The 13,689-nt window shown below is 38.8% G+C and overlaps 2 protein-coding genes and 2 long non-coding RNA genes across 4 annotated transcripts; 2 read left to right on the top strand and 2 right to left on the bottom strand.

The window, feature by feature from the left end:
• Positions 1-886: 886 nt before the first annotated feature.
• On the bottom strand, positions 887-1,593 carry LOC135141944 (uncharacterized). The gene is made up of 3 exons (XR_010282443.1): positions 1,503-1,593; positions 1,198-1,332; positions 887-1,077 (listed from the first exon to the last, which is right to left on the bottom strand). It is a non-coding gene; the product is annotated as an uncharacterized LOC135141944 (long non-coding RNA).
• A 5,701-nt stretch (positions 1,594-7,294) lies between these two features.
• On the top strand, positions 7,295-9,479 carry LOC135141940 (uncharacterized). The gene is made up of 13 exons (XM_064073555.1): positions 7,295-7,369; positions 7,460-7,526; positions 7,654-7,748; positions 7,799-7,908; positions 7,994-8,019; positions 8,084-8,133; positions 8,219-8,291; positions 8,362-8,404; positions 8,456-8,629; positions 8,681-8,967; positions 9,023-9,107; positions 9,168-9,217; positions 9,274-9,479. The coding sequence occupies exons 7-13, from the start codon at positions 8,273-8,275 to the stop codon at positions 9,477-9,479; spliced, it is 864 nt and encodes a 287-aa protein (XP_063929625.1). The 5' UTR covers positions 7,295-7,369; positions 7,460-7,526; positions 7,654-7,748; positions 7,799-7,908; positions 7,994-8,019; positions 8,084-8,133; positions 8,219-8,272.
• A 39-nt stretch (positions 9,480-9,518) lies between these two features.
• On the bottom strand, positions 9,519-11,437 carry LOC135141939 (eIF5-mimic protein 1-like). The gene is made up of 10 exons (XM_064073554.1): positions 11,254-11,437; positions 11,021-11,200; positions 10,911-10,964; positions 10,754-10,849; positions 10,547-10,690; positions 10,382-10,488; positions 10,128-10,310; positions 9,939-10,076; positions 9,705-9,877; positions 9,519-9,651 (listed from the first exon to the last, which is right to left on the bottom strand). The coding sequence occupies exons 1-10, from the start codon at positions 11,270-11,272 to the stop codon at positions 9,552-9,554; spliced, it is 1,194 nt and encodes a 397-aa protein (XP_063929624.1). The 5' UTR covers positions 11,273-11,437; the 3' UTR covers positions 9,519-9,551.
• A 275-nt stretch (positions 11,438-11,712) lies between these two features.
• LOC135141942 (uncharacterized) lies at positions 11,713-13,084 on the top strand. The gene is made up of 6 exons (XR_010282442.1): positions 11,713-11,786; positions 11,963-12,108; positions 12,161-12,247; positions 12,318-12,472; positions 12,529-12,733; positions 12,817-13,084. It is a non-coding gene; the product is annotated as an uncharacterized LOC135141942 (long non-coding RNA).
• Positions 13,085-13,689: the final 605 nt, after the last annotated feature.

Below are 13,689 nucleotides of genomic sequence, written 5' to 3'. Positions count from 1 at the left end.
TTATAAGACTTTTAAACTTTATTTGTTCTTTAAAAAAAATATAAGTTGACCACTCGTAAGAGGCAGCATCCTACGAGCCAAAATTAGATTGTCTACAATAAAAGTTCTTTTGAAGCTCATCTTAACTTTTCTGGGTCTATACCTTTTTTAGAGCTCTACACGTCTTCTTCTTTCCGAATGAAACTTCGTGTTTACAACGCGATAAAATGACGAGTATATATCGCCGAGAAGTCACATTTTTTTGACGCTGCCATGCAACGTAAAGAACTTTATTTAAAAAACGGGCTCACAGAGATAGTACCGTGATCAGGATACCCAAGACTTTTTCGCAAGGCTATAAAGCCTCCTCAGCAAAAAAGTATGAGAATCCTGCCCTTTTTATAACAGACAACAGCCCTTAACTCATAATTTAAGTTTAGGCGAAGATATAGCTGCTTAAGCGTCAAAGGTAAACCTGTTTGATTGTTAAATCTAAAAAAAAATACTTGCCGAGCTTTATAAACTTTAAGAAAAAGCATGAAGGGATACTTTTGAAGTCTCTTAAATAATTCACTTTTAATAAATAGCAAAGAAAAGTTAGAGTAATTTTTAATTCTTAGTTCAAAAACCTAGCTAATCCGAAATGGTGCCCTTTCTGCTGATTTAGAGTTTACACAGTAAAAACGCTCTGAGTAAAAGTAGGTACAAAAGTGAATGCGAAAAACTATTAAATTTCACAAGTTTTTGCACTTAAATAGTTTTCACTGTAACTATAGACGGCTGTGAGCATGAGCAGGTAAGGCTAAAAGCTCGTTGCTATATGAGGTAAAAAGAACTTTGCACTCTGACGTAAAGGTACAAACAAAAAATAACGTTGACCTTTATTTAAGGTAGTAGAGATGTTTGCTAGGTTTAGGTTTCTAAAAAACTAAATCCAAAAAATATAATGGTCACTCCTTTTTCTAAGTTTTCAGGCGAGAAACTCAACCAAAAGTCAAAACTTTTAAAATTACTCAAATTCCTTCTAGGCCGCTAGCTAACTTCACGCTCAATGGTTAGACCAATTCAAATAAAAGTAACTCTGTCAATCTAAATAAACTATAAAAAGTATATAAAGTAATAATATAAAGCCACATATAAAAAACTACAGAATAAATAATTAATGTTTTCTAAAATAAAAAAAAGATTAAATCAGAGCAAAGACAATCAATTCAAAACCGAAGTTTTCAGTCCGCCCGTCTTTACTTTCATCATTTGATGAAAATATTTCACAGCAACAATAAAAACTTACTTAAACGAGATAGCTTCTATTTATTTCTAAAATTTCCGCATGATAGGGCGGTCGTGACCAACCTTAAAGTAATAACGATAAAAATTATCTGTTAGAGTTCCAAAAAATAATCAACTCAGTCATTGCAAGTTTACAACACCGGCTTAATAAAGAAAAATCCCTAGCAAACAATAGTTAATATAATAAAGCAATTGTCTGAGTGCTACAAGAAACCGTCGATGCGGTATAATACCTGCTAACAACCTTTCTCGGAAGCAGAATTACTAAAGCGTCCTAAACCAACTACATGAGAAGGCAGCAACGAAGAGTTCAAGCGCACAAAGGAAAGGACCAAACCTACGGCGATGGTTCCCTCCAAAATTTTTACTATTTAAGCACATTTAAAAAAAGAAACCAGGTAATTCTTTTAGGAAATGTTCCCGAACAACTTAAATTTTTTCTCTTTTCCATACAACTATTTTTTTATTTTTGCTTGATTACATTTATTTAGAAATAGCGTTTTCTCGTACGTCACTAGTTAACAACTTCGAATACACGACCTCTCAAACAGGTTTTTAGTTATCCACGAGTACAGGTTTAAAAATATTACTAATGTGTCCTTCACGTTCAATTTATACCCCCAATTAACTTTCAACCGTCATGCTAACAGCGCGTCGGGCGGACGGGGGTATTGGGCGCCGTCCCACAACTTGTGAGTTCTTCCGCTAAAAGGCGATTAGCGTGTCCAGCTATCCGTTCGTAGAAGGCGACGGCATCATTTTTAAAGATGGCAATGAAGTGTATCATTGCGCACAAACAATGGAGCGTTTGTTAAAAGGTGCAGCAATTTATTTTGTCGCACTTGAAGCGGAGATGTTTTTGCCGGTAAACCGCAGATCCAGTCAAGAGATGCTTATGTTATAATGTCCGAATGTACAACACATAAAGCCTTCGTTTATTGCACAGTGAAAGTTAACTTTAGCTGCACATTAGAGGTTTATTATTTGAGTCACTGTCTTGACCTTCGCCGCCACGTAATTTACGAGCGGACGCCACGACAGCTTAGAATCTATAATAACCCCCGGGTGCTCTACCTTAGAACACCGACGGGATTTCCAAAGCCGTTAAAAGATAATGGTGTCGGTGGTGCATGTTGGAGTATGAAGCGCACCTTGCTTTGTGCTGCGTTGATGTAGAGGTCCCATAGACGACATCAGCTAGCAAGAGCGTAGTGGTAAAATATTGTAGACGCAGACATAGTAAAACGTGTGACTTTGACGATGAATAAATCACCGAATCATTGGCGTAAATGATTGCCCGAGTGTGAGGGTGCTCTGGCGGAAAAACGTTACTAGTATAGAGCGCGAATAGCAGCGGTGACAGAAGAGATCCTCGCGGGACTCCCGCTCTAAGCAGTGCAGCGCCTACTTGCACGTTAAAAACCCGGCCGTTTAGGTAAAGAACGCCCGGTGTCGCTAGAGCATGTCGCTTGCTTAATAGGCCACCATGCCATACGCGGTCAGAAACCTTCCTAGCATCGAAAATACAGCGCGATGGCTTTCTTAAAATTAAAGTTCCGGTTGTCCTCTCGGTTAAGCGAAGAGTTTTGATGTGTCGTTGAGTGTCCCTTGCGAAATCCAAACTGAACTCCGAAAAGATTTCATGAGCGTCTGCAACCGCCTTCAAACGCTTAAAGTTTCCCTGCTTCAGCTACCTTACCACTGACTCCAAAAGACTGATGGGTTAATAGTTTGCGAGGTCTTTGGCAACATTACGACTACCCCCTTTCACGTCGCCAGAGAAAATAGCAGTAGGTCAACAACGAGTTGACGAAATAGCGTAGATACTTCGTAGTTTCCTCTGGCAGTAGTTCTAAAATAAGGTTTTAGTGATGCCGTCAAGAAGGGCACTTTTCGCTTCGGAAGTAATTTGACAAGTGATTTAATCTCATCTGTGGTAGACAGCTCCAGGTAATTGGTTATACCAGTTGAGATTAAATAAGGCACAAAGGGAGCGTTATCGACGATTGTGGGGGGTTATAGAGAACGCTGGGCAGCTAGATGATCAGCAAAAGTTTCTCTTTATCTACATCGCTTTCGGCTATGGTATCTTCATAGCAAAGCGATTGCCGAGTCGAATGCTCGCGATTTCTAACTCGCTTAAAAAATTTCTAAGAGGAGGCGCGGCCGAAGTCATCAACTTCCGATACTTTATTTAATTTGTTACCCTATTAGCAGTTTATATGTGTCATCAGCTTTTTCCTAACGTGCCGGTGAAGATGGTTTAGCACTAATTTGTCTTCTACAAGATGAAAGGCCATGGCTACTCGGATGAATCTCCGAGGCTCCTTATTAATGCCTCCAGTTCCTCAGGAAGGCGTTAGGGCGATACACAACTACGTGTCGTCAATGCTCTGTTGTGAGCTTCTGTCATCGCGTGTTCAAATTTGACAAGAGTACTATTTAGTTTAGCGCGAGATCCAGTGGTTCGGAGACGGTGGGAACGCCTTCTCGGGCATTTCGAATTTGTTCCAATTCGTGAAAGGTTGAAGGAATGTCATTGCTTCCTTTTAGTCGCCTAATTGCAGCAGGACAGACAGTGATTCGACGACCGTTCATTTAGCGCTCAATAGCCGTTGGAAGGCATATTATATTTATTAACACGGCGATATTCATTAAGCCGTTTTGCCCGTCTTCCTCGACCTGTGTGTTATCAACTGTGTATAAGGAGTCTAAACCCGCGTTCCTCAGCGTAGGTCTTTGGCGGTTTATAGATAGCAAGCACAGTCATGCATACCTGCTTAGTCAGGTTGAGGGTAATACTAGCTGCATCGATTTCTTGCAGGTGGTAATGATATTGAATTGTGTTGGATGCTTCGTTTGAGCAGGAGTAGCTACTCTTCCATCACTACTGTCCAACCTATCCTGGCGATACGCCGCAAAGTTGCAGATGTTAAATGAAACATTTGGAAAGAGTTGTGTTTGCTAACAACACAGATATCTGTTCTTTTGCATTCCAGTAACTCCGGCCATCGTGTTATTCCTTCTGGACGTCCTCCGCTTCTAAAAACATGAATTGGATGTGGTTAAGCGTTGTAAATTTAAAAGCTATTGCAAACAAATTCTAAGCGTTCACGGTCTCGAACATGGTTGAGGGAATCATCGGCAAAATAGTTGCCGCCGTAAAGTTGGTTGCAATCGCTGTTCTTGTTGTTGAGTAACTGAGTCTGCATTCAATGTGAGTAAACGTTTTGGCAGGGACGGTCACGCTCTTAACGGAAAGCATTAGATATAGTGGGTGTGTTAATAGCAATTGGAGTGGAAATCGTTTGTCGTAGTCGCATAAATTGAATGGCTGTTAAAGGCATCCGCGGGTAATATGGCGGCCCATGTAGTTGGCGGTTGGTTCGCACATCTATCAAGCGAGTATTGAGTTTTGGTACACCCCGCGGTCAAGTGACCCTCACAGAACTTGACGGGCAAAAGCTTGCAGCGTAACCAAAAATCTGGCAGCGGTGACATTGTCCAACGCGAATGCTTGTATGCAACCCAGAAGTTATGCAAAAAATTACTTTCAACGTTTAAGAGTGCATTGTTCTAAAAGAAAGTATTTTTGCAAAGTCAAGACCCTAAAATGGTTATTATTTACGCACAGCTTAGTAACAATTCAACTTTGATCCGAATATGGGTCTTTTCTTTTAATAACTTTTGTCGTTCGGTTCTGGGTATACGCACCTTCACTAATTGAAACGGACGCTTCTTCCTTTCGTCATTAACAGTGTCCTCCGTGTGCATTCGTTTCACTCGGAGGAGTGTGATGCCTTACGCGTGTAGGCCCGCCTCGACAAAGGAAAGATCGAGTTCACAGTAAATTCCACGGATAGCAATTTAAATGGCTTGTCTTCACGTACCTGATAAGTGAAATGTGATAATTCTTGATTGCTGGGATAGCGCGGTATTCTTTAGTGGTTGTGGGCAAGATTTTTGTAGTACATGTTGAATTTTCATTTTTGTTATACCCTTTCACATCCGTCTAAATATGAGGCATAAAAGGTGAAAAAAGTCTTCCCATGTTTATAGCTAATAATTTCTCATAGCAATGGCGGCAGGAGTTCAAACTGCTAATACATTTCATTACTGTAATATATTTAAAAAGCAGGGGGTTAGTAGACAAAACTTAAAAAAAATTGAATCATTTGCGCGGTAAAACCAAGGACAGTCCTTAAGTATTAATTTGCCATCACCCTTACTCTGTAACTTATGGGAACATTTTTACACGGTCTTTGCCTAACCTAGCTACTGTTTAAAGGATAATAATGTCCTTCAATGATCTCGCTTTTAGTTTTACAGAGCTAATAATATATACAGTAATTTAAATTATATGCATTCCTTAATTCTTCTTAAAAAAAAGGATTATGCTATTATTGTTGGTTTACTATTACTCGCGACCTAAGGTGCAACTGTAAGAAAAAAGGACATTATAAAGTACTTTAAGATCAAAAACCGGGTATTTTTGACCGAAGAAGCACGAAAAAAAATAAATAGATTTTTACTTTTGAATAGGCCCCTTTAAGTTCCCCACTTTAACAAATTTATTCTTAAACTTGTTTCAACACGGTTTTTTTATGTAAGTTGTATCTGTAGAGCCCTAGAAGGTTTACTCACTTTCACCTGGAAAAATGTAAGCTCGACAGTGTAATAAATAAATAAAAAACATTATAAAAAACACAAGCTAAATTTTTTTTAAAAAAATATTTTCTTGAATCTTTTAACATAAATATTATTCGCATTTTTACTATTCCTTCTCAAATTCTTTTTTCTTTGTAGCTTTAAAGAATCATCCCTTTGCTAGAAGTTAGGTAAGCCAAAACATAAATTTATGAAGGAAGTGAAGAAAAGAAGCTAGTAGTGTTCGTCATAAATAAAAAGGAAAAAAAAAGTTAAAACGTTTCTTTAGGAATGCTGGGACCTATATAGGTTTTGGAAAATGTCTTGAAAGTTTTAGGAAGACTACCGATTTACGTTAAAATGACCCACCTTCCATTAAGACCTACTGAGTGGTAGTCAACTAGTGTTTTGAATTTATAGATAAAGTTTAACCGTCTGCTTGTGAAAAGTAAAAGAACCGCGATATAGCTTCTATTTTCTAGATATTTATACATCACCTTTAGAAAACCTGATATCTTTGCTCTAGTACTGGAAACGAATTCAGTATTTTAGATATTAGGGGCCTGCTCTGTAAGCCCAATTGTTTAAGTCGGCTAACGAAAACCGCAAAATAGCAAGTTGCAAGGGTCATTAAAACGAGCACTTGTGATATACAAAATAACTTAACACCTTGCTCAGGGATTATAAAAATGTCTTAAGTATAATTATTTATTTGAGCATTTAAAAAGGGTGCTTTCGCGAAGTTAACGGTGAGCTTTATGAAAAAGTTACCACGAAAAGACGTGGTTATTTCTTTCAAAATCAAAACACAAATTCATGCGTTTGAGAACCCTTCGAAAGATTTTATTATTTTTCAATAGTACTATAAATCAAAAGAAACTCTTTAAATTATTAATAAACAAGTATTTGAATTAAAAGTTAGAGAACAATAACTAAATAGATTTCATAACAAACTAATTGAAGTTGCAAAGGACCTTACCTGCATATTATTAAAATTTGTGCTATTTCTTATTGTAATAATGGGATATATTTAGTCCAAGTTTTGTTATGTTCTAAGAACTTCTAGCTTAATTTTTAATTTGTCTGGCACATAGTTTTCTCACAAGCCGAGTATAGGAAACAACGTAATGGGTCCCAAGGAAAAGGGTATGAAAACGTCACACTTGTTTATCAGAACTGATGAATTGCCAACCAAATCTTCCTTTAATTAGGGTCACCATGCAAAGCTCTGGGTTTTGCCAACCTTGTTTGGTAAAGTCCAGCGGTTTACCTGAGAACATACATAAAATTTAAGTTTCATTTTAGTCAAGCAGTTAACAACAATTTTTGCTTAGCACGATGTATAATGTTTTGGACGTTTGCACTACATATTTTTTCACAGAAGAAAATAAATATTTTTATATCTCAAATAGATTCTTCTAACTGGATTAACTCTAAAATTGAACTAAAAAAAGTATTAAGTTTGGAAAGATTAAAAAAATTAAGTGAAACAACTGCTGAACTACATAGCTTTAAATATAAATTTTCTTTCTTTACTGATCAGATCAAAGTAAGTGACTTGTGCCTCTTGGAACACTTAGAGCCTTGGGGGCTTTCAACCGAACTAAAAGGTTTTTGAAGTGTATTTTGTTACTTTCAGTATGCTTTCTTAAGTTTTATAAAACATAGAAAGAATATAGAACCTAAGTCATTATAAATTTCATTAACCATATTTTAAACTTCATTTATTGCTCACAGCAAAACAAACTCAAAGCCCTACTTTAAAAGCCAATACTCTGAAAATATATTTCTGGCCTTCGCCTGCTTTTTGTAGGCGTCCGATAAGCTTTAAAGTATATTTGCTTACTTATACTATAATAAAGAAATAAATATGAAAAAATAGCCGGGTTTTAACCCAATAACGGTTGGCAGCAGGGATTGCGGGCAATTAATAAGGCTTCGTAAACTCCGTACTATACTCCAGAAATGGGGCCGCTTTTCAGAAGCACAAATGTCTCTATATACTTTGGTTTTTATTTTATATTCTCTAAATAAGTTTAATGATATAATTAACCGGAAATTACCTGGTTCTCTCCAGAAACTCTTTCTTTCAAGGGATATTCGGTAAGCTTTATAGCTTTAGTATTAGCACTTAGTGAGTTTTTTACTATTTGCTTTAAACTGATAGAATACTGTAAATACAAAGCTGGCGAGGGAGTCGCAAGGTCTTTTTTGGGGGTATACTAGTAATACTTAGCTTTAGTTTGTAACTACAAACTTTGTAGATTCTTCATGAGTAAATCGTAAATTTTTTATATTTAAGGTTAAATTGGCTAAAAAGCTTGAAAAACATTTATTAAAATCTCCAAACCAACTTATGCAACACTATCTTTTGGGTTTAGAAGATTATATTCCTTTTAAATTTATGAGTAATTTGCTATAAAATTTATAATTATACGAAACCAGGCAACGGTAAAGTGCAAAAGAAAAAAGAAGAGTCCGTTCTCAAGTTATTTCATAAATAACTCTACTTTTCTGTTAAACGTGACTCGATTTTCAGATTTCAGTTGCAAATTGCCTTGCGACTGTTGTGCTTAGAGATTAGAGCTTCGCAAAAGTGTGTTGAAGTTGACCTCTTCGACAACACCAAAGCGGAGATTTATAAACTACTGGATCCCGTTTCTGTCTTTCTTCGAGGAAAACTTGCACATTATTTCAACTATCTCGAAGAGATGTAGTCATGAATACGAGGCTTTCTCATATCCTGCTAATTCTAAGCATTCAGGTTTGGCGAGTTGAAAACCATTCTGGTTGAATTAAAGGACTTCTACCTCGAAGTTCTGCCCGATAGTGGTCCTCCTGCAGCCAATCTTTCTATTAAGTGCATCGCAAATAAGAGACGACACCCCCTAAGAAAAAAAGTTCCCCGAAAAAAAAACGTTTATCGGACTCACACCGCCGGAGCTGCCGGGGGAGTACACTCGAAGTCTGGCGGACGGGGCCACACAAATAGCATGCCACTTCTGAAGACCATTACAATGAGCCGGGTTTCCTTGCGTAATAGCGCCGCCGGTGGGTGGCACGTGCTTTATAGCGCTGCAGCCTTTTAGAGCGTGCTTCCTTGTAGATAACCTAGGACGAGAGGCGAGTCCGACGGGCACGAGATTATTTAAGCTGGCTACCAGCAGCGAGGCAAAAACGCGCTTTCAGAAGTATGATATATGCACATAGTTCTTCTAATGCCATTATAATACTCCTATCGCCGGTATCAGCACCGCCTCCAGGGAAAACGCACTACTAAAGCACGTTGCTACCGGTTTAGGTCCTCCTCTACGCCCCAGCGGGCAAATAAAAGATGTTTTGCGTATTTTGCATTAGAGTCGCACGAGGAGGTACTAGCGGAGGAAACACCAGTCAAAAGGAAAGTGGCGACTATATTTATTCCGGACACACCGCAAGTGCAATACGCCCAAAAGTGCGCTATAAAGCTAGCGAGGTACGACGGCGATAAAGACACGCAAGACAGCCGAGGAGGCGGTTCTGAGCAAAGCAAATCTTCTTCGCGGAAACTAACTTTTGCTTAAGAGCTTGGAAGCAATAAAACATGAACTGCTCACCATGCGTTTATTTTAAAGCATCAACAAGAAGGCAAAGAGCTACGAGGAGTCCTCTTCGGCGCATTCTAACCAACGAATCATAGTTAACATTTGCTCCTGAAAGATGGACCATCCCTTTGAAGTGTGCGCGTCCTTATACCTTTGCAGCACACACCTGAACAGAAGACAGACGGCCGAACAGCGACCCCTTACCACTTTTGAATGGCCTCCTCCTCCAACACATCGTTGTGGTAAAGTGAGAAAACCACGCTCCGTAAATACTTAAGAAATGTCATATTTTCGTAGCAGTAGCTTTGAATAGTGTTCAGGGCGTTCAGTTGCGCCCTTCCCGTCCGTGTAAAGCGCGAAAGAAGGGGCGCATGTACCTGCGACAGCAACATGCGTCATTCAAAGCTCCCTTTACAAGAAAAAGTAAGGAAGCTCTACCGACATATGCTGGGCGACCTGACGCTCAATCATGTCCGCCTTCATGCTCCACTCGACCGAGTTCATGACACATGGCCACAAAAGGGTAATCAAGTGTGCCTCTGGCAGCTGGGCCTCCCTGTTAACGGCAAGTATGACCTTGGCAGTGGGTAAGCCATCAGCGAGTCGGTGGAGCAAATACAGGGAAACCTCTGCAATGCGGTCAGCAGGCTCCTTGGCCTCGAGCATCTCTGTGAGTCGAGCCCGTAACCCGTTTACTATTTCGCTCTGAGTGCGGTCCTTGAAAAACCGAATGACGGCATCAAGACCAGCGCCCTTAAAGTGCTCTTCCAGGCACTCAGCCTTGCGTTTGTTTTCAGGGAAAAACTCAAGCTGGGTAGACGGGAGGGCGCAAAAGAGGAGGAAGTAAAGAGGTCATTGGTTGTGTGTAGCAGCAGTAGTACCAGGTGATCGTCAGTGCCAGACTTCTTCATAGCAGCGCTGAAGGTGTCGAAGTCGGTATTGGCCAGCCACACCTCGAACGCCGCCGTCACGAAGCGGAGGGCGCACTCTGCGGCAGACACGGTGGTAGAGAATGCACGTGGAAGGAACGCGGGAGAGGGACGAACCATTCCGGACTAAGTAGTCCGCCAATAGGGAGTCCAGGACTTTCGGGGTTATGATGGCCGAGCTGACAAACATGAGCCCAAAAAGCGTTGCAAAGTTGCAAGTGTACTCTTCGGGCCAAATATTGATAAACTTAATCATGTGGCCTCGCAACGATCAGAAAACGTTAAAAACCGAAAGAGACAGTTCTAGAAAGTTAAGGCCAGTACTCGTGTGGTTTTGAAAAACTTTAAGTAGATATTTATATCGTCTCATTAGCTTTTCGAAAACATCATTAAAACCGCGAAGCAGCTCTTCATTTCCACCTGAACACATATTAAGAAGTCAGTTAACCAAACAAAATCATGAGCACAAAAGAATCCTAACATTCAAAGACACAACCATCCCAACGACTTTCTTCTTCGATTTGGCCTCCAGGCGCTATTTAATAAGCAAGTAATTAAAAAGATTAAGGCACATAAAACGGGGAAAGAAACCGATAATGTTCCCAGCAATAAGGACCTCAAACAAAGTCTCTCCATACTTGTTGTACTCAAGGCGGTGGCCGGCATTTTCAAGAAACTTTAAAATCTCATCAAATTTCCAGCTACAACTTTGAAGTCCGGCAGTTAATTCGTTACGAAACGAATGTGGATCGTGTTTACGAGCTTTATCCTCTTGATTATAATATTTTTAATGTAAAGGAGGAAATTTTTTTAAAAGTAATTACGATCTATTTGGCCCATCATGAAAACATCCCCAAGGAAACCCAAATAAGGGGATTAAAAAGTAATAGACAAGTTGTTTAAAGAATGAAACCTCTTTTTCGAGTACGTATTTTTTGGCCGGTTAAAGTAGGTTTTGGTTGCTTCTGTGACATACTCTAACAACAAACAGAGAATTAGACGCAAGACTGAAAGCGCCAAAGGCCAGAATAACCAAAAGAGAACTTACCTGGCGGTAGCAGGTTGTCACGAATGGCATGCACGGTTTAATAGGGATTAAAAATCCCCAACTTTCCTCGTGCTATCCTGCTGCCCCTGCCCTCAGTAAAAGAGCTTTGTGCTTTGTAAGGGACAAACTTCTACTGTAGAGAAACGTAGTCTAGTTGCGTATAAATCTTAATCACGGTATATAACTTATTAAGTATTTTTTTATAATCTTTAGCACTGTCTAAATTCATAAGCCTTACAATAAAATTTGGTTTCAGCCTCTGAATTTTATAAGGTACCAGTTTTACTCAGTAGAACTTGTTACAGGCAGGTAACTTTATATCTATATAGAAAAAGTGCTTGTTTATACTTTTTTATAAAATAACAAATATATTTCATTTCTTTCATCGTTAATTACTCCATGCCTTACGCATTTCTGAACGATATATGAAACTGATTTTAGGTACTGCAAGAAGGTTTTTTGACTATCATAATTTTCTACACCAGGTTGTTATTTCTTTTTAGCGGATGTGTAAGTATTTCTCTCGCCCAAGAAAAGGTCGCATTGCAATTCTACACTGCTTACGTAGTGGTAGCTGGGCGCGACACTGCCCTTCCTGGCTAGCGATAGTGATGTACAAATTTGTTGCAAGGTTGTATAGTTGTAACAAAAAAAAAGTGAAATAAAAAAATTAGAGGAAATAGCTTTTTATAGAGCCTTTTCCGTCCTTGTAGCTGATTAACCTTGTTTGAGAGCTCGAACTTTGAATGTCTATCGAGTCGATAGAGCAAGTTTGTCTATTGCTAAATCATTAAATTACCTTTCAGTATACGATATTCAATACTTATTTTTAACTTAAAGATATTGATGATACCCTGTCCTCAGCTTATACCGCCTAATGAGCCTGTTCTCGGTTGTGAGAGATATTATTGATGGCTGTTATACCGTACGGATTAAAGGCATTTGTAGAGTAAAGCTTTGCCTTGTTGATATTAGGCAGTAACTTTCCGAGATAGGTATTATTGCTTCTGGTTAAAAGACAACTCCTTTAATCATTGGAGAACTACGAGAGTTGTCCTTTTTAGATTTCGAGAAGACCTTCGACCGCTTTAGAAGGTAGGTCTCCAACACGAACTGCGAATGCTGAACCTCTTATGGTCAACCACAATGTCTGTAAGCCGTTTCTATGCGGGTGTCTTCTGCATACGTATCGACAAAGCGAATGCCAAATTGTATTATACCGCGCTAAACATTACGAACGCATCCTTCTACTTAGAGTTAAAGTTTATTATCTATACAGTGTTACTCTGTGAAGTAGTTTTATTTACTAATTATTACTTAATACTTTGCCCGGTTCTAGCTAACACCTCCTGGGGTTGCATTAATTCTTTTTAACAAAAAACGACTGTGAACTTACGCACGCATCGCATGCCGACAATGCAGCTACGCGACGTCAAAAGGGCTAAAGTTAATATGTCAGCACCGGTGTGGGAATATTAAGAATTGAAGAGCAAGGTGTTTTTTACCCCAGAAAAGCGTACTGCGCTGTCTACGCTGCATTCGAAAACGAAAAGACTCTATGGAAATTATCAATGCAATTTTAGGGAATTCTGTACGATAAACTGTGTAAGCGTTAGGACTTAATAACTTGCTAAGTAATTTCTTGTTTCTTTAATAAAAACATCTTGCGGGTGCGGTGAAAAATTTAAAAGAGCAAGGGTTCGTGCTCTCTCAACTAACTGAGAGCCTAAACCTTGCCCTTGCGTTTCTAGCTTCCCTTATATATTACCCTTTTTGTAATTGCAGAAATTTGTAATAGAGGATAGGCCAAAACAATCTAGAATATTTGCACCACTGTAAACGTTACCTAGAATATAATTATTTTTAATATTTATCAAGCATTACAACCAGTCTCCCGTTTATAAAAACGCACATATAATTATTACTGGTATGTTATAAATTTAAGTTAAACAGCGTTGGTAACAAATAGTGAAGTAATAACTGTATACTAACTTTTGAATTATAAACATCGCAGCATTACTTTCTTTCACTTACTTCTTAATTCGAAGGTGCCCACCCAATTTATTTTTATAATCTCAAACAAGTGTTTGTACATCCCAACTTCTGTTGAGCTTAAACGTTAAATCTTCAGGGTCATTAGAATACTATATAACTGAATGCGCACTGACACATCCTCTCTTTGTATTACACTTAGTTTAAACTTAGTTTAACT

Source organism: Zophobas morio, unplaced genomic scaffold (genome assembly GCF_036711695.1).
Source record: "Zophobas morio isolate AGI-343-1 ecotype UQ-CSIRO unplaced genomic scaffold, CSIRO_AGI_Zmor_V1 ptg000045l, whole genome shotgun sequence".
NCBI lineage: Eukaryota > Metazoa > Arthropoda > Insecta > Coleoptera > Tenebrionidae > Zophobas > Zophobas morio.
Note: the sequence above shows the minus strand (reverse complement) of the source record. Positions and strands in the feature narration are given on the sequence as shown.